Below are 23,378 nucleotides of genomic sequence, written 5' to 3'. Positions count from 1 at the left end.
CCTTACCTTTTTTGTCCTTTTCCTCTTCCTTGCTAGGAAATCTGAAGCAAAGATAAGCGGTCATGCCATTTTTGGTGGTCTTTGAGCAGTGGGAGACTTTGGAGAATGCAAGGCGTCGATGCTCTTCAATCGTTTTGAGGTTGAGCAACTTGGATCCAAAAAACAGCAGCGTGTTGAGCAGAACAATGGGAGACAGAGCGCCCAGCTGCTTGCATTCCCAAAGGTACTCCTCCTCGACCCGTGAGTGTATATATCCTGAAGAAACAGAAAAACTGATGTCATAATCACCTTGAGAGCCTATTCACAAGCAGAGTGAATTTTTTAATCTTGTAGCAGGGACAAAAAGAGTTTGGGGTTGGGTAGATTTTTGATCCAAATTCACTAAAAACAGTAGTATTGTCAAATATCATTACAATTTAAAACTGTTAAAATATTTTAAAATGTCATTTATTCCTGTGATGTCAAAGCAGTCTTGTCACATGATATTTCAGAAATCATTCTAATTTTTCTGATTTTGTGCTCAAGTACCATTTCTTAACATCAATGTTGAAAACTATTAGTATTTTTGTGGAGTATATTATTTGGAATAGATAAATGTTTTTGGATGATAAATGTCTTTACTTTCACTATTCATCAATTTAAAAAAGTAGGAAGGGTATGTATTTTAATGAAGAGTTTCTCACAAATTTTAACTAGTGATAGTTTTCATTTAATTTCAGTCTGCTGCCAAGAAAACATTTTCATTTAGTTTAATTTGATAAATTTGAAATTAAAACAATAAATCTACAAAAAATGTTTTTATTAAAACTAGAAAATAAACTAAAACTATAATAACATCTCAAAGACACTAAAATAACACTGGTTCAATAGTATAAAATATTCCATGCAGTTTCTCCATTGAAATAATGTGAAACTGTGCACGACAATACAATTACAAAAATGCAATTAATTTTTTTTTTTTTATTAGCAATGCATGACATTTCAAGGTATTAAGCTAATCAGCTTTTAATGTAAACAGTCAAGACTCTCATATGCTAGTGTGCATACAAATAAGTAAATGTTGTGCATATTCATACTGATAATATCTCTGAACAATATAAGCTTTATTGGATGATGTGTCCAGAACTGCCAGAAATGAGCTGTTAATATGGGCTCATAAATTGGTCAAAAATTTTGGGGTGGTTGATTTTTTTACAGTATATTTGATAATAAATTAGTTTTTTTTTCTACATTAAACAAAAATGAGGAAATGTTGAGAAGGACATTTACCTCCAGGAGGCAATGAATTTCCCCAGTCTTTCAGCAGTGTGGTGATGTCAGTGATGAACTGACTGTAGAGTGAATCCGTGAAGATATTTTCAAGACGCTCATTTTCAAGCAGGCACTAAAAATCGTGTGAAGACGGAATGTCATTGAAAATGCTTATTAGAACATTTTACAATATCAAAAAAGGAAAGAAAAACACATCTCAAAATGAATTCATTTATCTGAAGCAAAGGTGTAGTAAAGGATCAAGCTGGATTTAGGGGCAAATGATTTATTTTTAGGGTCAAACCTGCTGAATGCCCAGGCACAGGTAGTAGATGCTATCGGGTTCATAAGGCTCGCCGTTCGGCCTGCGGACCTCCTTGATGAAACGGCACAGACCGTAACCGAGATCCGCAGAAGTGCACTGCAACACATCCTCCTTCATTGTCATGGAGCCTCCTGAATTAAACACAGTGGGAGAAGAAGAAGTTGTTAAGACACATGGTGGGTCACACAAACTGTGACGGTGACCTTTACTAATGACACACGCTGCGTGAGTCATGAAGCAGACGGAGAGGTAGCGACTCCGTGTTCTGACCCATATGTGTGAACTTACGGGACTGCTGCTCCTGCTCGCTCTGTCCTGTTTTCATTCTCACCCAGCTGGCCCAGGCTTTGACTCCGTACATTTGGTTGAGCTTTGAGCTGGAGGTACTGAGCCAAACACCGCCCGTCGTATCCGTGCCAGATCGCTTTCGACCCTGAACGAGACACAAAAACACCAGTTTTACTTCTAGACAATCTTGAACTTAAAATTAAACCAAATAAAACAAATGGAGTACACAATATCTTAAAACATATGCCGAATCGTGGATCTTCGGGATAGTAAAAAAAAAGAGTACGTCTTAGTGCTAAAATTACTAAAAATTAAGATTTTTTTTTGTTTTTACATTTAATAGATTATCTAAAAGTACAAAATTACTAAACCTTAAAATGAAAATATAAAAGCTAATTCAAAACATTAAAAAATACTATATTATTATATAATACTGAAATAACACTGTAACTATCTTTTTAAAATAGAGGCAGATTACATTGAAAATGTAACATTCTATTCTATTATTAGATTATATTTTATCTATTATAGTAATATTATTAATTAATATTGTTTTAGTGTGCATGTTGTCATTTGGATGATTAGGAAGCTTGAAGCTCATCTACAAGCAAGAGAACGAAAACTCAAATGTAATCACTATTTAATATTTGTTAACTTAATTGGTAAGTAGTAATGTAATAATCGGGATAAATGCACAGTGAACCAGTAATTAGTGAAACGTTTAATACAATGACCCCTTCACTTTCTCATTTATTAAAAAAAGAAAAGAAAAAGAGAAAATTTTCCCCCATCAGAGGCAGCAAGAATTATACTGGCAAAAATGTGAATGCTACACTGATAACATTAAACTATATAATTATAATAATGATAACATAAACAAAGGCACTACATTCTCTCTAGAAATAATAAATATATCAATAAACAAATACATCACTGAAGCCAAAGAAAGAATGCCTCAAGAGGTATAATACTTAAAAGCCTGCTAAAATGCCTGAGACGAAGTAAAGACATAAATGATAACATTTCAATTGTAGAAAAGCAGGCGCAGACACTTCAGACTGTTAAAAAAAGAAGAAAAAAAGAAAACCATTTTAACAGATGCCGCTACATTCATCTCCTTTTATGGCGACTTTCTTCAACTGCAGCAGCCTCCATGGCAACTACTCCTCCATCATCATCTCCTTCACTTTCAGCTTCTTCTGTCCCCATCTGGCCTGCATTCAGTCTCATTGTATTTGGCTGCGTGGTGTTATGTACAAAGTTCTTGGTATCTTTCAGCATTCTTTTCTAAACAGCCTCTGCTTCACACTTTAAACAAGCTAGAGCGTCCAATTTGCCAGGTTTCCTCCGGAGGGAAACAAACCTTCCAAATGCCATCTGACAGCATCACACTTCTCACTGCACCCTGTTCTTCCTTTCCTGTCAGGATAAAAATGTTCCTGAAGATTTCTGGTGGCAGTTTTGAGGTCTCTGTCAATTCCTCTCTAGCGAAACTTCAAATTTACATCTTATGAACCAAATTTTCCATTGCATTTCTTTCTGGAAAATACCCTTTTCAAGAGTCCTCCTAAAGATGTTTGAATTCAGGGATAGGATGTGGTGTATCAAATCTTTCATATTTAATTTTTTTCTCTGCTATTTTTTACTTGTGGGGTACCAAGTCCAAGAAATGAGAAAAGTAACAATAAAAAGACCAATTCTTCATAGTTTAAGCTTAACTCACAATAGAACTGGAGCCAGTATTTTAAGATTTGAAAAAAAGAGGAGTTTTATTAGTAGTAAAGCTCTGTAATGAGCGACAGTCTATAGGGGATGATGGGACTATGACATCTACATCCTTAATTTCAGCACACTACTCGTATGAATAAGAAGTGTTAAAAGGAATGGATCACCAACAAATGAAATGTAATTAGACTTCATCTGTTTCACAGAAGAAATCATACAAGTTAAGAATTACATGGAGTAAATGTCATTTCTGACAGAATTGTAATTTTTTTGGGTGAACTATCATTTTAACCATGTCTTTTTTCATAGCACATCCAAAACCAGGACTGGATTCAGATTTTTCTTAGAGCTTTTTGATTCATTTTTCTGCCAATATGGCATGAACAATACTGCTTATTTCCAGGGACAACAGTGACATTATATATTAAATTAAATATTTTATTGAATTCATTCAGCCAGGTGTACACAGATTCCTCTGACTGATTTCATGTTTATTGAATGGTCCACAACATTTGAATTTATTTTCCACAAATTAGCCCAATTTTCAACAACAGCAATTCCATTTGTTCATCTGCTTTTGAAATTGAATAGTTTATTGCACAATGTCTTGTATAACCAAAGGTACATATCTCAATATAACTTTCCACAACTTCTCCATGTACAATTTTTTTTTATAAAAACAGTGTTGTGATATGCCATTGACAAATGGAAAACATCAATGCCTATTATTTGTCATGGCAAAAAAAAAAAAAATGACCAGTCATAATTGTAAACTACCAATATAACACAATGCAAGAAATAATACAAGTGTTTTGGAGCAATTAACAGTCTTTGACAAGATACAGCCAAATGATCTTATATGTTAAAAAATCTTTTTTTTAAACTAAGCTCTCGAGAAAGAAATAGTCTTTCTGAAGTCAGTGTGCTCTAAATATATAGATCAACTTCTAAACCATTCACTTTCAGAACCATTATGATAACCGATTCAAGTAAAAAAACAAGACATTTAAGACTTTCAACCTTTCACTTGGCAGACTTCATAATTGGACAAAAGATTCTGGAAACATTTCATGCATCTAAAAGTTGTATTAAAAACAACCCACTTTAACAGACTTCACACTTCAACCTTCCAAACTGTGAAAAGACTCTGGCCGATTCTCTGTCGTTCTGTCGCCCGTGACAAATGTCTCCTCAAAAAGCCAGGAATCTGATTCTGTCAGATTACATACCCTTTTTCTGGGAGGGTGGCCGTCTCTGCCCCTCTTACGTCTCTTCAGCGTCAATACCAGTCTGTTCTCTTTAGCTGATCCAGGGTCAACTGTTGCTGTGAAATTACATAACGCGTGTTACAATTTTGGGAGATTTGCCACGTTACAAAAGCACAAAATCTGTAAAAATTCTGTTTTAATGCACAAGATAAAAAATGCGCAAGGTCACCGAATCACGTATTAGTAGTATTCCAGAAATATCATTTGTGTTTTAATTATCACCATAACTCATCAAGAATGAAATATTACTCACATATGTTTAATCATGAATAAAAAAGGGCATCAGAACATGCCATAAATTAAGGCCTAAGGCCCTTGCAAACGGAGTCTGATATTTTCTTAAAAAGAGAGAGAAATTTAAAAAAAGAGGAAATATTGGGTTCATCCAATCCTGAGATAGCGTAGCTAGGAAGAAATGCACATAAACTATGATGAAAACACATTTACAGAATAAATTCCTCCATGCACATCGATAACGTCATGTTACATTGCGCTATGTGACAGGATAACTTTAGGGATACAACAATAAAAAAAATTCATAACAGATCCGATACTGAAAATTCTGAGTATCTGCCGATACCGACCCAATCCGATACCAGCACAGTTTTTTTTTTTAACCATGTAGAATTTCTTTACTTCTCTGTGTTGACCTGATCATCACTCTTTTGTGTGTTTAATCAATCTACTACATATAAACAACTTCATTATAATTAAAAACAACAAATGAAAAAATATATAATCTATGACAAAAATACTATTATAAACTCAGTTAGTAGATAATTCAGCAGCAAAAGATACTCTAGAAAAATCACGGGTGCACAATAATTTTATAAAATCTAGTGAAAAATTGAATTTACAAATAAAAGTGAAGTCTAAATTTTTTTACATGTTACACATTGCTCTTTGTATTGTTGTAAAATACATACATGAAAAAATAAGTATATATATATATATATATATATATATATATATATATATATATATATATATATATATATATATATATATATATATATATATATCTCTATACAGGAATGTAAAAGACGTTTCTTTTAAATGTATAGCACAGTAATAAAGGCAGCAACATGTGATAGATAGGACAGAACAAGAAAAACTATTAATAATCTTTGCACAGAACAGTATTATAATACAGTCGTGGCCAAAAGTTTTGAGAATTACATAAATATTAGTTTTCAAAAAGTTTGCTGCTAAACTGCTTTTAGATCTTTGTTCCAGTTGTTTCTGTGATGTACTGAAATATAATTACAAGCACTTCATACGTTTCAAAGGCTTTTATCGACAATTACATGACATTTATGCAAAGAGTCAGTATTTGCAGTGTTGGCCCTTCTTTTTCAGGACCTCTGCAATTCGACTGGGCATGCTCTCAATCACCTTCTGGGCCAAATCCTGACTGATAGCAACCCATTCTTTCATAATCACTTCTTGGAGTTTGTCAGAATTAGTGGGTTTTTGTTTGTCCACCTGCCTCTTGAGGATTGACCACAAGTTCTCAATGGGATTAAGATCTGGGGAGTTTCCAGGCAATGGACCCAAAATTTCAACATTCTGGTCCCCGAGCCACTTAGTTATCACTTTTGCCTTATGGCACGGTGCTCCATCGTGCTGGAAAATGCATTGTTCTTCACCAAACTGTTGTTGGATTGTTGGAAGAAGCTGTTGTTGGGGTGTGTGTTGGTACCATTCTTTATTCATGGCTGTGATTTTGGGCAGAATTGTGAGTGAGCCCACTCCCTTGGATGAGAAGCAACCCCACACATGAATGGTGTCAGGATGCTTTACTGTTGGCATGACACAGGACTGATGGTAGCGCTCACCTTTTCTTCTCCGGACAAGCCTTTTTCCAGATGCCCCAAACAATCGGAAAGGGGCTTCATCGGAGAATATGACTTTGCCCCAGTCCTCAGCAGTCCATTCACTATACTTTCTGCAGAAGATCAATCTGTCCCTGATGTTTTTTTGTTTTGGAGAGAAGTGGCTTCTTTGCTGCCCTTCTTGACACCAGGCCATCTTCCAAAAGTCTTCGCCTCACTGTGCGTGCAGATGCGCTCACACCTGCCTGCTGCCATTCCTGAGCAAGCTCTGCACTGGTGGCACTCTGATCCCACAGCTGAATCCTATTTAGGAGATGATCCTGGCGCTTGCTGGACTTTCTTGGACGCCCTGAAGCCTTCTTTACAAGAATTGAACCTCTTTCCTTGAAGTTCTTGATGATCCTATAAATTGTTGATTTAGGTGCAATCTTAGTAGCCACAATATCCTTGATGGTGAAGCCATTTTTATGCAACGCAATGATGGCTGCACGCGTTTCTTTGCAGGTCACCATGGTTAACAATGGAAGAACAATGATTTCAAGCATCACCTTCCTTTTAACATGTCAAGTCAGCCATTCTAACCCAATCAGCCTGACATTATGATCTCCAGCCTTGTGCTTGTCAACATTCTCACCTGAGTTAACAAGACGATTGCTGAAATGATCTTAGCTGGTCCTTTAATGACAGCAATGAAATGCAGTGGAAAGGTTTTTTTGGGATTAAGTTAATTTTCATGGCAAAGAAGGACTATGCAATTCATCTGATCACTCTTCATAACATTCTGGAGTATATGCAAATTGCTATTATAAAAATTTAAGCAGCAACTTTTCCAATTTCCAATATTTATGTAATTCTCAAAACTTTTGGCCACGACTGTACAAAAGGCGCCAATATAGAGCAGCACAGAATGCTTATGCACATCCTGTGCGCAGAATGATGAGCTTGAAACAATACAGAGTCACAGAGAGCAGGCTGCGCAGCCTCCGAGTCCACATAGAACAGTTAGTACAACACACAAGCTGCTCTGCTCGTGTTCATCTTCACCTCTCTCTTCACAGCAGTTCAGTCAGTGTACTGTTTGAGTAAATTAATTACTCTGAGAGAGTGTCAGTCAGCCACGTTAAAAAAGTGAATAATTTAAGTAATTTGTGGATTACTGGAGACATGATCCGTTTTAAAAGATTCAGTCAGATTTGGTGAACTGGTTCAATCGGTTCACTAAGAAGAACCGGTTAAATCGAACGATTTGTTCGCGAACCGGAAATCCCTAGTACAAAGGGAAGAGATATTGATACGTAGTGTATTAAATTTGTGCGGTAGTTAATTGAGCATTTCCTTTGAACAGTTTTAAACCTCAGTTACAGTGCGCTTGAGTTTCATCGTTTTGACTGTAGTAACCGAATATGACACGCAGTTTGATTCCTGAATGTAGAATGACAGACAGCCGCAGCGGAGAGAAGAGTTTGTGTGAACTTGAATTGAATGACTTCAATATTAATCTGTACCTCACAGATTAAATTTTTTTGGTGCTTTATAATGTTTTTGTGCCTTTTGTGGGGCTCAACAATAACATAGAATAGTATACGCACAATATCGGATTTGCATCTGTCTCGTCTGACCGATACCCGATCTGCAGAAATGCCAGTATCGGAGCTGGTACTGATCCAGAGTACCGGATTGATGTATTTCTAGATAACTTGACTAGCAGAGGACAGATCTTGTTCACAGCATCTTTATGTTGTTACTGTCATTCTGTAATGCCTGAGGAAAGTCTGTCAAAGTATTTCTTATACGACTGCGTTCACAAACAGCAGCATCCGCCTCTGAAATCAATGACTGCATTTGTCTTTCGTCTGCTCACTCCGAGGCACAAGTTATTTATCATATATGAAAATTGTTATATTCAGTGGCTTCTCCTAGTTTTCTTAGGGATATTTATTGTCAGTCTACCAAGACGTTTTGCTTTACAGTTTGCTTTATGCGATACTCCAGTTTTGTGCATAAGTTTAATTGGAATCTTTGGATGGAAACATAGCTAGTGGCTCAGTTTGATGCTTTGCTAGCGACGTTAAAAAGACGACCACCAATTTCAATGAACTCAGTGTACAAGGACCTTTACAATGCTTTGTGTTGCAAAACAAAGTGGATCAACTTGTCAGACACCATTCTGGATTTTGGTGTTCACTTGTGTTCACTATGGTGATTCTCTGAATTGTCAAAAAACCTCTCAAAATGCTTGCTACGGATACGAAAAACACAGAAAATCGAACACGATCCAAATCTTTTTTAAGACAGATGAAAGTTTCGGAGGAAGTGTGTAAAACGTGATTGACAGAACATGAGGTTGTATTTGTTTATTTAAAGTGCAAAAATTTGGGGAAAAAATGTTGGACTCTGTGTGCAATGACAAAGTCCAAAGTGTGCAAATGTGCAAAGTCCATAAAGTGCTGGAAAAATAAAATAACATTAAGTTAGCACCAAGTTTAGTCAATGTGTTTCAAGAAATATCGACAATATCACAAAAATGTTTCCATGTTTAGCTAAAGAAAAAAATTACTTTGAGATTAACGGCAACAAAATATTTGAATCAATGAACATTTCTTAAATCTTAACTTACAGCGAGGAAAATCATTTTCCAGATCTGGCTGCTCTGATGACAAAGACGTAGTTGGTGCAGCAACAGGCTGCTCTAGTTCCACCGATGGCACCGGTGGCTTCACACTGGTTCCTGGATCCTCAGCATCTGCCCAGCTGAAGGGTGTTGATCTGGCCTCTGACTCCAGATCACCACTGTAAGTGCTGCCCTGGTCTGAGCAAGACAATAAATGCAATGCAATCAAATACTGAAGAACCTAAGGAGTTTATTTGGATAGAAATATCTGGATAAGCAAAAGGTCCAATAGCAATCAATTATGTTCATGTACCGTGCGATGCAGGCTTGTCTTTTCCCTTCTCCACTTCGTCGTCTTCTACTGAGCTCTGAGCAGGCAGGCTACATTTAGTGTCTTTCTGTTCGGCAGTCTCTTGAGATCCAGGGATGACCATGGGAACAGGCAGCTGTGTGATAACAGTACAAAATGATTCAAGAAGAGCTTTAAACTATAGCACAGAATAAGTTTAGATAATTAGAAAGATGACATACCGGTAGAGGTAGGCCCAGTGGAAATGGTGTGTACTGGGTGTAAAGATGCATTGGCACTGGGATGTAGACTGGCACTGGGATGGGCACCGGCACTGGCACCAGCTTCACCGTCTCTCCGTTTTCATCTATCACTGAGGACGGGGAAAGTGTTAATGCAACATTTTATTTAAAGATATTTTGTATTGCTTTTGATTGTATGGCATAATGACTTCTGTCAGGCATGATAGTAAAAGTGAGGAAGGCCAACCTGTTTGATATGAATGTGGAGGTACTGGAGGCTCTGGCTGACACTGGACACCTTGCTCTTCAGTAATAGGTCTGCACATGAGAGCTTTGTTCTTCAGCATTCTCCGATTTGGAACACCAGCCACTGCAGCATCGGTTTGTGTGCTGGCCTATTACAAAATTACATTTAAAAGGCTGAAAATCACATTTTGGCAAAAAGATTTTTACAAAACAAATTTCAGTAGCCAATGGCAATCCCTACACTTAAAAAATATATATATCATACACCTTTATTTGTTTTATTTATTCTGTAAGCGTAAAACCTTTTTCTCCTTAGTTACTTTAACTGTTATTTCATCAACCTTTGATAAATGCATCTTTACATTCACTACCATTCAAAAGTTTGGGGAGTTTCTGGTTTCTAAAATTTAAAATGTGTGCATCAGAACTTACTTCACCCATGTTTTTTGAGCTGGCATTTGAGGTAGGTAGAGCTCCTGCAAAGAAAAATAATATAATCAAAACAAATGAAAAAATTTTGCAGTTTGATTCCATTTAAAGACACAAAGAAACCATGACAGCTGAATACCTGTGAGAGCAGTATTTCCAGGTAATGTGGAGGCCAGCGACACCACACCACCAATTACAGGCATGTCTTTCGACAGGGACAATGGAGCTTGGACTGTAGTGGTGTTAGACACTGTACCTTCAATCACGAAACAACAAGAGTGAGTCCTTCTCATAATAAAATCAGTTTTGATAATCACAGTTTACAGTAGGAACACTGCACTGAGGGTCTTTATCATAAGGTTTCACTACACCAAATAAATGTGTTAAAACACAATGTCAATTGGTAGCTCTACTATATGGTTTTATATAAAGAACTACATGGTGACTACCGTTGCTTGCCGGCTGATGAGGTGTAATGCACTTTGAACAGAACTGCAGCAAACAGGACAGGTTACAGAAGTGTCTTGTTGTTCCATCCCACACGAGGCTTTCCTTTAGTGAGCCCTGATTCTTACAGCCATGACACTTGGCCATCTGATATAAATTCATGCAGAAATAAAGCAAAAATTAGAAAATTTAAAAAAGGCATAAAGTATTCAACAGTGTACATATAGCATACAAAAGCAAAGAGATGATTGAAAGGCTTTCTTAAAGAAATAAAGAAGAGCTGCAGCTAAGAGCCCACCCTCCCCATAACATTTGTTATCCCTAACCTCATAAAAGAGCACTGTGTAGAGAGACATGCACTCCTCTGTGCAAAACTCCTCAAGCTTGCCCCCGAAGAAGTTCTGAATGGTTTTGTGGGTCATGTTTTGACAGTAGGCACAAACCCTGCATTGACCTCCATGTCGTTTGGCAAGGTCGTGTTTAAAAAGCAGTTTACAGCCTATAGGAGAAGAAAGAATTAATGAAAGGCAAGTAAATGTATGTGGAAAAGTGAGGCATGAACACCAACCATTATTTAGAAAAGTCCTTGACTTGTATTTCTTCAAGATTTCACATTATATATCAAACATGAACTCAACTGTTTACTTTAAGCAAGTAAATGAAAGTGTAGAATGAAAAGAAAAGTAATAATACTATTGCGAACTGAGACGAAAAAAGATATACATGAATATCGTGTCCATTAAGTAAGAATTCGTTCCCACAATTTGTTAATTCATGATTTATGAATTCCCTAATTTTTGTTCAATTACGGCCACAATTTACTAATTCTTTCTCACACTGTAGTTAAATGTTGCCACAATTTACCAATTCATCACCTTGTTTTAAATTAACTAAAACAAGGGAACAAATTAGGAAATTGTGCCCATGATTAACAAAAAGGAGGGAACAAAGTAAATTAAGGAACCAGTTCCCCATGTCATGTGTGGGGGCTCCATAAAGAACCACTGAAATTAGAATCAATTAAAGAGTTTTCTCAAACCTTCACAGCAGAAAGGTCTCGGCTGCTTTTCATATGTGATGATGTCTTTGACCACTTTCTCTATTTTGCAGTATTCGCACAAAACCTTCACATTGCTTTCCCTCTTATATGTGTCGCAACATGCTCGAGAACAGAACAACCCTGCATGACCCTAAAAAAAAAAAAGAGAAAAAGTCATTTTTGAAGAACTACAAAAGAATAATTTTGCAAAATAATGAACTGGCCAATATTGTCTGAAGCTTATAGAGGTGCTGTATAAAAAGCAACATCACTTTTGAATATCAATATGGCTGTGATTCTGTCACTCTTGCTCTCGTTTTCGGGAGCCGTACCTTGAACTGGAAAACCTCAGGCTTTGAGCTGAACTGATTCTGGCACTGCTTGCATGTCAGCCGTACTGTGTCGGAGGACGAGGGAGGCTTGTTTGGCCGTTGCTGCTGGGCGTCTTGTGAGTTTACCACACTAGGAGCCGGCACGTAAGTCGAAACTGGATTCTGATTGGATGGTGGTACAAAAGGTGGGGGAGGGTTGTGGTTTGGGGCAGGAACACTGGATAACGTTTGAGCGGGCTGAAGATGGTCGGGGGCAGGTCGAGGTGGTGCGGCGCTCTGAGGCTGAGGTCCATGTGAGTTTCCGTTCATCTGGTTATGAGGTACAGATGCATTCAATTTCTCCTATAGATTAAAAATAATAATAATAATAATAATAATAATAATTCTCCTCTGATTTACTAAACCCATTATAACTTTGCAGAGGAAAGAGAGCAGTTGAAGCCTTACATCCACAAACAAGCAGGTATATATACTACACAAACTACTATAATCTAATAATTATTTTAATTACAAAGGAACAGAAGTATATATATATATATATATATATATATATATATATATATATATATATATATATAAATGTGGATAGAAATAATGTCCATCACATCACATTTGTAAAACAATTAATAAAATATAGCTGCAAGCAGCGATGGCGGGCTCAAGCCGTCAGTGCAACACCACCCCGGTGGCATCGGGAAAACTGTGCCCAGCGGGCATAAGCATTTACAGTAACCCTCTGGCAATCAAATTTTAAGGGATATGGCAGTTAAAGGGTTAATCCGACCCGTCTAGACTTTGAAATCACATACACAGAACAATATATATAACTTTAGTAACACTTTATTTTAATATATATAAAAAATTTATAAGTCGTAGCTGACACCTAAATGAACACATTATAATTGTTTGTGACTGCAAGTCTTTTTCCTCAAATGCTATTGAGCTTCAAATTTGCGTTTGAGCCCATTTGAAAAAGTAGCATAATTTACATATGACTTACAGTTTGTTTTAATAAATATCAAACATTCAATTTAATTGTGCATTATAGCTGTCACCTAGATGAACAATTACAGTTGTTTTTATGACTGTAAGTCATTCTCTTCAAATGCTACTGACATTAGAAAAGAGTATAATAATATCACATGTAACTTTAGAGACGGTCCCTAAATTTGAGACTCTCGAATGTCCAATGTCAAGCCAACTTTATGCCTGTTTTTGTTTTGTTTTTTACTTTGTTTTTCTTTTTTCTGTGCCGGATTGCTGATGTCCTTTACCCGGGCATAGATGTCCATCCATCAATTACGAACATTCATCTGCAAATGTCCGAGTGGTCGCGAGTGCGGATGGGAGAATGGCGCATGTTTTTTTTTTTTTTTTTTTTTTAATGAGCAACTGGGATGGTGACCCCTCTGGGAGTTGGTGCCCTACGAAGACTGCGTACTCTACATATAGGGAGCGGCGGTACTATCTGCTAGTGATGCTAGTACTTCAAGAATCTCTCAAAACCTATCTGTTCATAAAGCCTATATATAAAGTCTTAATATAGTATTCCACAATATGTTGTGCTATTCTAATATTATTGCTGTTTTTTATTGACATTGTTATTTTCTGTTATTATTTGTTTTAATATTGTTACTGTTGTTACTTGTTGTACGGTGACCTTAAATGGTTTGAAAGGCGCCTTAAATAAAATGCATTATTATTATTATTATTATTATTATTATTATTATTATTATTAGCCGTACACTTGATAAAAAAAAATAAATATAAACTTATGCAATTGTATATATATATATATATATATATATATATATATATATATATATATATATAATATATATATATATATATATATATATATATATATATATATATATATATATATATATATATATATATATATATATATATATATATATATAGTGTACAGTTTTCTTTTATTGCATCTTGAAATAAATGTTTCTGAGTTCTGTGTTTGTTTGTTTTTTTTTTTATTTTATTTATTATTATTATTTTTTAGGAAGATTACAGCCTTTAATCTCCTCAAAATAAATGTGCATATAAACCATGAACAATTTAATTATAGCTGTATTTATAAAATGCTTACTAATGACTATTAATTTTGGGAGAAGGCTATATAAAGCAGCAACAGTTGATGTTGAGTCCTAAGATATTTCTTAAGCTGTAATGATGAAAAAACAACAACAACAACAACACAAAATTGCTTATTTTTTTCTGCTGGTGATTAAAGAGATGATTAAGTCTCCCTCCCTCTCTCTCTCTCTCTCTCTCTGTCTGACACCAAGCCCATCCCCTCTCCCACACATTCACACAAACTCAGCACACACACTTAACACACACACACACTTAACACACAAACACTTAACACACAAACACACACACACACACACACACACACACACACACACATTACCCACAGTGACAGAGGGACAGAGTGACATCAGATGTATGGTAGTTTTTTAATTTTCTCTCATCCATATAGTGTTGTATAGTCATGAAACTATGCATATTTCCTCAGCATGACTTGTCTTCTATGTGTACATTTTGTTGAAGTGTTTAGAAGCTGCACTTAAAAAAATAAAAGACATTTACTGGTTCCTTTTTTACTGTTATTTCAAAAAATCACCACGACAAAACCATTCAAGCTATCCAAAACTCATTCGCACCTGTTCTGTAATATAAATTCTTTAAGCAGTGGTAAAAGAGGATGTGGTGCTGATCCTTCAAGAGTCACTCCAAACTTATCTGTCCATAAAGCCTATAAAGAACTATTCTTAATACACAGTATTTCACAATACTTCAGCATATTATTCTAATTAAGTGAGGGCCATTTTATCAGTAAAATACATATTATTTTTCTTTGAAAGATTTCTATAAATGATTTAAATCATATTCGTTTCTACAATAATTATTTAAAAGTAATCCTATACCTCCATCTGGTGGCCATTATTGGTACTAAGAATTGCAAGCTTGATTTATATGTTATGATAGTTTTAATTTTATGGTGGCTCCTGGACATGATAAAGCTATGAAACTTACTGTGCTTCTTTCAGATTATGACTTCTACGTATATAAAAAATTATGAAGAGTTGGAATGAAGAATGTTAAAGATATAGTAAAATAACTATTGTATGTTTTTATGTTACCTTAATAAATCGGTATGCCACACCATTTAAGATATCTTAAACCCATTCGCAATTAAACATCTTCAGTATATTGGCATCATGTTGAAAAAGTTTCGTGTGAACTACTTGTGTCTTCTTGGAGGAGTATGATTAATTTACAGGCTGATTTGATCATAAATCCACAATACAATTTCTGAGTTCTGTATCAATCTGTGTTGTTGTTTGTTTATTTTCATTTTTTTATTTTTCATAGGAAGATAACTGACCCTTTACTCTCCTTTTTAATAAATGTGCTTATAAACCAAGATCAAGCTATTTATAGCTGTATTTATAAGCTGCTTATTAATGACTATTTAAGTTGGGACAAGACTTTATAAAGCATGAACTGACTATTTACTAATGAGTGCAGTTATTATAAAGTGTTACCAATGCATTTACTAATGTTAACAAATTAGACATTATTTTACAGTGTTATAAAATCCTTTAATGACTTATAAGCATTTGTGAAAGTTCTGCTTGCATTACAGCTTAGTCTTCATCTGTGAGCTGAACAGTTTTACTGTTAGATCCATGAGATTATGTAAATTAAGATAAATGTCATGTCACAGGATGGAATAGGTCAGTATCAAATGAGATTTAAATTATTATTTGCAGCACAAATAAGTATTTTTAGAATTTTGTTTTTAATTCCTGAAACTGTCAGAAAAGGATAAGGCCTAAGAGATTTCTTAAGCTGTAATGAAAACAATGTTAGCAAAAGCAACAAAAAATAACAATTTAAAATATTTTTTTTTTCTGGTGATTAAAGAGATGATTAAGTATCTCTCTCTCTCTCTCTCTCTTTCTCTCTCTCATTGTGTCTGCCACTCAGCTCATGCCCATCCCCCAATCACAGACACACACACACACACACACACACACACTCAGTCAGCACACATACATTCCTCAAACAGAGGGACAGAGTGAGTTGAGATGTCTGACAGTTTTTTAATTTTCTTTTAATCATACAGTGTTGTAAAGTCATGAAACTATGCATATGTCCTCAGAATGATTTGATCTCTGTATGATTTTTTTTTTAAGTGTTTGGAAGCTGCAATTTAAAAATACAAGACAATTAATGATTCCCTTTTTACTGTCATTTCAAAAAATCACCACGACAAAACCGTTCAAGCTAACCAAAATCCGTTCGCAATTTAAGTTCCTCAATGTTTTTTCAACATGTAGACAAAGTTTGGTGAGTATAGTGAACATTTCCTGTGAGGAGTATGCATTAAATCAGAGCTCAATTTAAATATTCAAATCAAAATAGCCGACTTCCTGTTGGTCGTAGCTGATGACTGTGAATTAGAAAGTTGTCCGTCTTGAAAAGAACAATTTATGTACCAAGTTTGGTGTCTGTAGCTAAAACTAACCCCCCCACTTTTGACAAAAGGTGGCGCTATAGAGTGCCTCCTTCACACCCTTTTAAAAGCTTTTGCCATTGTCTAGCTATCACTAATACTGATATGTGTTTTGAGTTTCATGTAAATCTGAGCTTGTTGTCTGCCTCAAACTCACCATAACAGAACATTCAAGTTTGACACGTTGCCATGGCAACACTATATCAGATATCAATATCCCCACAACAGATTTACATCGGCCATGTTTTGTCATCATTCTGATGAAGTTTTAAGTAAATAGAGTAAAAATAAGATGCTGAATTCAAAGCATTTGGAAAATGACACACTTCCTGCTGCCAGTTGGTGGCGCTATAATGTTGACTCTTAATAGTCACATATATGCGATCGGTATCATACAACGAACAAACCAATGAAGTTTGATCAAATTCAGGAAATGTATGTGGATGTTATTAGACATTTCCTGTTTCTCATTTCTCGCCATAATTTCAACGCCTCGCCACGGGCAAACCGTTCGAGATATCAAAAATCCCCTCGCAATTTTCCATCCCCAATGTCTTGAGATCATGTTGACCGAGTTTGGTGGCAATCAAGTAAAAGACCTATGACAAGTATATCAAATTCCAGAGCATGCTTTTTATAAACAGCCCTAAATAGCTGATTTCCTGTTGGGCGGAGCCTATGACATAGAGTGCGAAAGTTGTTCGGCTCAATGAGATCTATAAGTGTACTGAGTTTCATATAAATACATGAAAGTGTGTGTGAGCTATGGTTCAAGATTTCTGACTGTGTTCCAGGGGGCGCTGTAGAGCCCCTGTGCCACGCCCGGGTCCCAGTCTCTGTGGCGTCCTGATGGCCGCAGATTCCAATGTGTGTGCCAATTTTCAAGAGTTTTTGAGCATGTTAAGGCCTCCAAAAACCCCCGGAAGGTTTAATAAAAAATAAAAAAAATAATAATAAGAAGAAGAATAATCCTTAGAAGAACAATAGGGCTCTTCGCCCCTTCGGGCTTGAGCCCTAATAAATACTGGAAATAAAGACAGAATGCATTACCTGGAATCTGCCCACACAATCTAATGAGCAGAAGTTCCTGATGGAGCCATCAGAAATGGCAAGGTGATACTGAGGAACAGCTAACTTCTTGCAAGTTGTGCATGGGAAAGAAGTGCCTGACAAGCAGAGGAAGACATTAGTTCAAGAAAACACTTTTTTTTTTTTGGTGACTCATAAAACCTCAAGATCTGAACCTCAAAATCTCAAGAATGTTTCACACACTGAACACAATGCTATTTAAAATAATTTTATTTTAAAAATAATTCATTTAACTTTTAAATAAGTTACGAAATTGTTTTAAATAAAATATAGTTTTATTAACACAAAGTATTTTTAAGATGCTGAAGAGAACTGATTGATTATTATATTTTTTTTTTCTTTAAATAAGATTTCAAACTTATTTTCAAAGAAAATTCAATTCTGGCTTAATTCAAAGTCATAAAAGGCTTTGTTTTAGTACAATTATTTTTTCTTTTAGTAAAACAAAGCCTGATAATAATAATACAATTTGTTTAAAAATAATTTTAAATAACAAAAAAATCACTAATGAAAATGACAAAAAAGTAGAAGTAAATCCATTATCCTTAAGAAATCCAAAAAGTAAAATGCCATTATGAAATTGACTTTTTTCATATTACAGTAAAAATATGCTTAACTGTCATCAAAGCAAACAGACCAAAAAATAAAATAACATATATTTTTTTGTTTTATCCTCTTTTGATTTAGGGGTGAAATGTGAGCAGGGCACACAGAGGAGGATATTTGTACAAAATGTACCTGTCAGACTGGGAGATGCTTGACTCAGGGCCACACATCTTTGAGAGCAGAAGAATTCTGTGACACCCTGTATGTTTGTCCCTTCCATCATTTGTTCAATATTTTTGATATCTTGGCAGTAGGGGCAGTGAAGCCTCTTGCCACTTTTCTATAACACAGTGAAAAAGACAACAGCTTTAAATCCACAAAATTATTTTGTTTTTAAAACATTTGTTTGGGCTTTTCACTTATTATTCACTGTTTTTCACTTATCGATTGCAAAGTTATAGCAGAGAGGAAATGGGATCGGGAGACTAGTCAAATTGAAATCTGCATATCCCACAGGACGTAAAAATGGATGAATCAGACCATGAATAACAAACACAGCTTGAGCAGAGAACAGTAAGTTCATCCCTGTAATGGTGGGGTACCTGTTTGTAATTGGTAATGCATTCGGTGCAGCAGAACTTTTTAATACTATCTTCTATCTGAACCAGGTGATAGTTTCCTGAGGCTGTACAGTTGCCACAGTTCTCACAGTAGCTCATGTAGAGGTTTCTGGAAGATCTGAAGCGTGCAAAGCATTCATCGCTGCACAGCTTGTGCACGGCACCCAGATGAGTCACTTCATGCTGAATCTGTAAGGCAAAGAAAAACAGTGCATGTCTTAAACACAGCATTTAAGTTGCATTGACGTTGTATGACCTTGCAGTGGGATCAAGAGATGTTTACACAAGAACTGTGTGACAGTTTTCAACATTGTGCATCATAAGTGTTGCGTTAAGATTGCATGCCACTTTAAAGTCTGAGGACATTTATTTCTGGTTTATTTTAGCTTCTATGGTTTGTTTACACTTCCCTGATGATGTTATTTAAAAAAAAATAATAATAATAATTTGCTCATAATGCAAGATAACTGCACAAAAAAGTGTTTTCAAGATAATTGCCACCTCGAGCAGTATTACTCCATGTTGAGGGCCGTAATTCAGCCATGTCTTTTCTAGTTGTTTGTGAACATGACATACTCTTTATTTGAAAAACTGAATGCATTTCATCATACTGTTCTTTCAATCTGCATTTATCAAAAATAATTGAACTCATAAGGGTGTAAAAAAGTATGCAAAAAGCAAAGGAACAAAATGTTTGTTTCGCCCAAATTTAGATCACGTGTATAATTTAATCCTTACCTCTTTGACCAATTTACACACTCCGCATTGTGTATATAGATCTGGAGGTGCGTCTTCATATCTGTCTTTATAAATATTTAGACAAGCTAGGCTGCAGAACTCCTTTAGTGTGTTCATAGAGCCCACTGGGATGGTTATCAAGTCCTTTAGATTGACAATGACCCTTTGAAACAATAAAGATATTAAAAAACGATCACATACCATTTTGTAGAATTCAATTCAATTCCGCAAAAATCTGAACCATTATCAAGGTTATATAATTGATTTACACATTTTTAAAGGTAGCTGTTCATCTAAAAACGTCTGTGACTATTTATTCACCATTTTTTCGTTCCAAATTTACATTTTCCTTCCTTGGATCATAATAGTAATTGTTTAGATTTTCTCAGCTGAGGTATTCCATACAAAATAATCTCCAAAATTACTATGGGTCAGATTTACTATCAGCTTGTGTCATAGCACAATCTCTTTTGACGTTAAAAAACTACTGTAAGAATTTACTCCAAACACGCAGTGAAAAAGGCTTGGACGCAGTTATTGTTGTGGTTGACCTTATTGCATATGCAAGAGTTTCCCTTTCAGATGCAAAATTAATTTGGAGGAGATTATTATGAAGTAAACAGCAAAGTATAATAATAATCAGAACTCACTTAAGGCAGAGGTTGCAGGTCTTCTTAGGGGCAATGATGGGGGTAAACTGAACTGAGGGTAAACTGAAACTAGTTAGACACACGGTGGAGCAAAACAGCTGGTTGGAGCCTTTTCGCTGGAATGCTGTTTGACCCTTCTGGAGGACTTTAGAACAGCCCGAGCAGCAGATCCTCACTGTGGGTGGAGGAGCATGGACCTGGGGCGGCTGGGCAGGAGGCTGTAGGTGTGTTTGTGGCATCATGGGCAGCTGCATTCGAGGGTGAGTCTGGATTTGAGAATGCACCTGGGTCCTGGGCTGCAGCCGGAGCTGAAGCTGAGTTTGGGATTGGGCTGGTAGAAGTAAAGTGGTTCCTCTGAGTGAGGCAGTGTTCTGGGACATCACGGAGAATGAAGGTGCATGGGAGGGTGCCATAGATGCTGTGTGAAATATGAAAAGTTAAGTTTGATTCATTTCTGTAAATCAGTTCAAAGGGTCAGTTTCAGAAAACTGATCCAAAACTAATTTTTATGAACTGAAATGTTTTAGAAAGAATATGCACACTATTTCTGGAAAGATTAAGTGTGTATATAATTTTTTTTTTTTTAAATAAGTTTTTCTTATGTGTCTCTTAATTCCTAAAGCTGCATTTAATTGATCAAAAATGTAGTAAAAACAGTTATATTGTGAAATACTGTTACAGTTTTAACTGTATGCTATATTTAATTATTTTTTTGTGGAGAACCATGATACGTGTCAGGATTCTTTGATTAATAGAAAGTTCAAAAGAACTGCATTTATTTGTAATAAAATCAAATTTTGCAACAATATAAATAACTTCACTGTCACTTTTAATCAATTTAATACATCCTTGCTGAATAAAAGTACAATTTTTATTTTAACAGTATAGGTATAGATTATTGATTATTACCTGACTTGATTATTATTATTTTTAAAGTTTAATTTGTTTCCTGAAAGTTGTTTCATTTTAACGAATATCATCAAAAAGCTGAAAATGACTGATATATCACCCAGATCTCGTGTCACACAGTTATTACGGAGGGTAACAGTAAAGCTGATGATAAACAGTGATGTGACGGAAGTGAAATCTTTATGCACTCACCAGAAACTGCATCACTGCTGTTTCCACTGACAGAGAAAACCGAGCTGATCCTCAGTTCATCTGATGCAGCGGAGGCCTGAAATTATTCAAATTGCCATTTGTCATTACATATGTAATAATAAAAAGATCGAACAACACAGAACAAGACCAAATCTTACCTCATTCTCATTATTTTCAGAACTCTCAAGCTCCTGTTTAATACGGCCCATTTCGGACGGCATTAATGCTTTATCATATTCTTCATCAACAGGCTCATCCTTAATTTGTATTACAGGTGAGTAACTTGTTTCTCTGTCTGTGTTTTCAGAAGCATGCTCCGGCTGCAAAAAAAAAACACTATTAATAAACATCACAGTTCTTTTTAACACTGGAACAACAACACTATCAAGCAGCCAAAATTGTGAAATAGGACTAAAACAAATCCTTCTCCTTCATACACTCAGTAGCCACTTCAATTAGCCCACCTGTACATATGCTTGTGCAAATATTCTTAGGCACCCTGCAGTGCAAAATTTAAAGGAATAGTTCACCCAAAATTGAAAATTTGCTTGAAATGTACTCCATCCAAGAATATAGTCTGGCATTACATCATTCACTCACCAATGGATCCTCTGCAGTGAATGGGTGCCGTCAGAATGAGAGTCCAAGCAGCTGATAAAAACATCACAATAATATATATGTCCATCAATGAATGTGTTTTAAAGCCAAATCTTGATTGATCAACCATGATGGCGTTTTAAATTTAAAAACCAACATATTTGTTTAGAACGGTTTAAACATGTAAATGGCCCTTGATCTGTGAATATTTCTCTCCCGATTCAGATGAGTTGACTTTTCACTGGAAAAAGTGATATTATGGACTCATATTTTAGCTGGAAACAATGGGTTGAAATAAAAAAAAAAACGTCTTACTGATATATAGTTTCTTACATACATGCAGTTTTTCCCTTCAAGAGACATTAATTTATGGACTGAAGTCGTGTGGATTATTGTGATGTGTTTATCAGCTGTTTCGACTCTCATTCTGACGGCACCCATTCATTTCAGAGGATTCACTGGTGAGCAAGAGATGTAATGCTACATTTCTCCAAATATGTTCCTATGAAGAAACAAACTCATCTACATCTTGGATGGCATGATAGTGAATACATTTTCAGCAGATTTTCATTTCTTTAAAATGTTATGGGAGTAAAAGTGAATCAATACTTTAGAACTAATAAAGTGGCCACTGAGTGCACGTTTTTATTAACACCTTGTCACTGTTTTTTTCACCTATACTTACAATTGCATCACTTCGCGATGACACAATCCTAAGTTCAGACTGTACATCTTGGATATCTGCCACAGGAGGACAAAAGTAGCATTTTTAGATTCTCTTAACATGACACCCAGCTCATCATAAAACCAGAGAACTTATACAAGAGTGAATAAATTGCATTTAGAATAATTTCATGTTGTTTTACCTATTATAGTGTCTGATGAAGGGGTCACGGGGGTGTCTTCAGAAATCTTTGCTCTCTCCTCATCCATCTCTAAAGATCCAATGACAGAGGAGCTGCTCTCTTCTGCAGTCAAAAAGGATCCAGAAAATGTCAACTACATTCTGATTTACAGCTAACTCATAGTAAAGAACTGTTTCCTTTAAAAACCGAATAATGATTTACTGCATAATTATACGATAACAATGGGGCTCATTCATTAACAACTGCAAGGATTTCTTTGTATTTATATGCACAGCTGAACTAGTCACAAAAAATCTAA

The 23,378-nt window shown here is 35.6% G+C and overlaps 1 protein-coding gene across 3 annotated transcripts in view; it reads right to left on the bottom strand.

Annotated features, from left to right (window-relative positions):
- Positions 1 to 23,378, bottom strand: part of si:ch211-266o15.1 (zinc finger MYM-type protein 4) — a 28,388-nt gene that overhangs the window by 1,049 nt on the left and 3,961 nt on the right. For 2 of the 3 annotated variants that reach the window (XM_052581078.1, XM_052581079.1), the window contains 24 exons: positions 23,081 to 23,182; positions 22,900 to 22,955; positions 21,776 to 21,937; positions 21,618 to 21,693; positions 20,517 to 20,934; positions 19,867 to 20,029; positions 19,111 to 19,317; positions 18,701 to 18,848; positions 17,924 to 18,039; positions 12,328 to 12,669; positions 11,996 to 12,146; positions 11,283 to 11,455; positions 10,959 to 11,103; positions 10,649 to 10,765; positions 10,513 to 10,556; positions 10,082 to 10,229; positions 9,835 to 9,965; positions 9,617 to 9,749; positions 9,310 to 9,501; positions 4,819 to 4,913; positions 1,865 to 2,009; positions 1,556 to 1,707; positions 1,270 to 1,384; positions 7 to 255 (listed from right to left, as the gene is read on the bottom strand). In XM_052581078.1, coding sequence (XP_052437038.1) covers positions 7 to 255; positions 1,270 to 1,384; positions 1,556 to 1,707; positions 1,865 to 2,009; positions 4,819 to 4,913; positions 9,310 to 9,501; positions 9,617 to 9,749; positions 9,835 to 9,965; positions 10,082 to 10,229; positions 10,513 to 10,556; positions 10,649 to 10,765; positions 10,959 to 11,103; positions 11,283 to 11,455; positions 11,996 to 12,146; positions 12,328 to 12,669; positions 17,924 to 18,039; positions 18,701 to 18,848; positions 19,111 to 19,317; positions 19,867 to 20,029; positions 20,517 to 20,934; positions 21,618 to 21,693; positions 21,776 to 21,937; positions 22,900 to 22,955; positions 23,081 to 23,182 — 3,780 coding nt within the window. The remainder of the gene's footprint in view (positions 1 to 6; positions 256 to 1,269; positions 1,385 to 1,555; positions 1,708 to 1,864; positions 2,010 to 4,818; positions 4,914 to 9,309; positions 9,502 to 9,616; positions 9,750 to 9,834; positions 9,966 to 10,081; positions 10,230 to 10,512; positions 10,557 to 10,648; positions 10,766 to 10,958; positions 11,104 to 11,282; positions 11,456 to 11,995; positions 12,147 to 12,327; positions 12,670 to 17,923; positions 18,040 to 18,700; positions 18,849 to 19,110; positions 19,318 to 19,866; positions 20,030 to 20,516; positions 20,935 to 21,617; positions 21,694 to 21,775; positions 21,938 to 22,899; positions 22,956 to 23,080; positions 23,183 to 23,378) is intronic. The other variant, XM_052581080.1, reaches the window with a different exon arrangement.

This window comes from Carassius gibelio, chromosome B17 (assembly GCF_023724105.1).
Source record: "Carassius gibelio isolate Cgi1373 ecotype wild population from Czech Republic chromosome B17, carGib1.2-hapl.c, whole genome shotgun sequence".
NCBI classification, from domain to species: domain Eukaryota; kingdom Metazoa; phylum Chordata; class Actinopteri; order Cypriniformes; family Cyprinidae; genus Carassius; species Carassius gibelio.
Note: the sequence above shows the minus strand (reverse complement) of the source record. Positions and strands in the feature narration are given on the sequence as shown.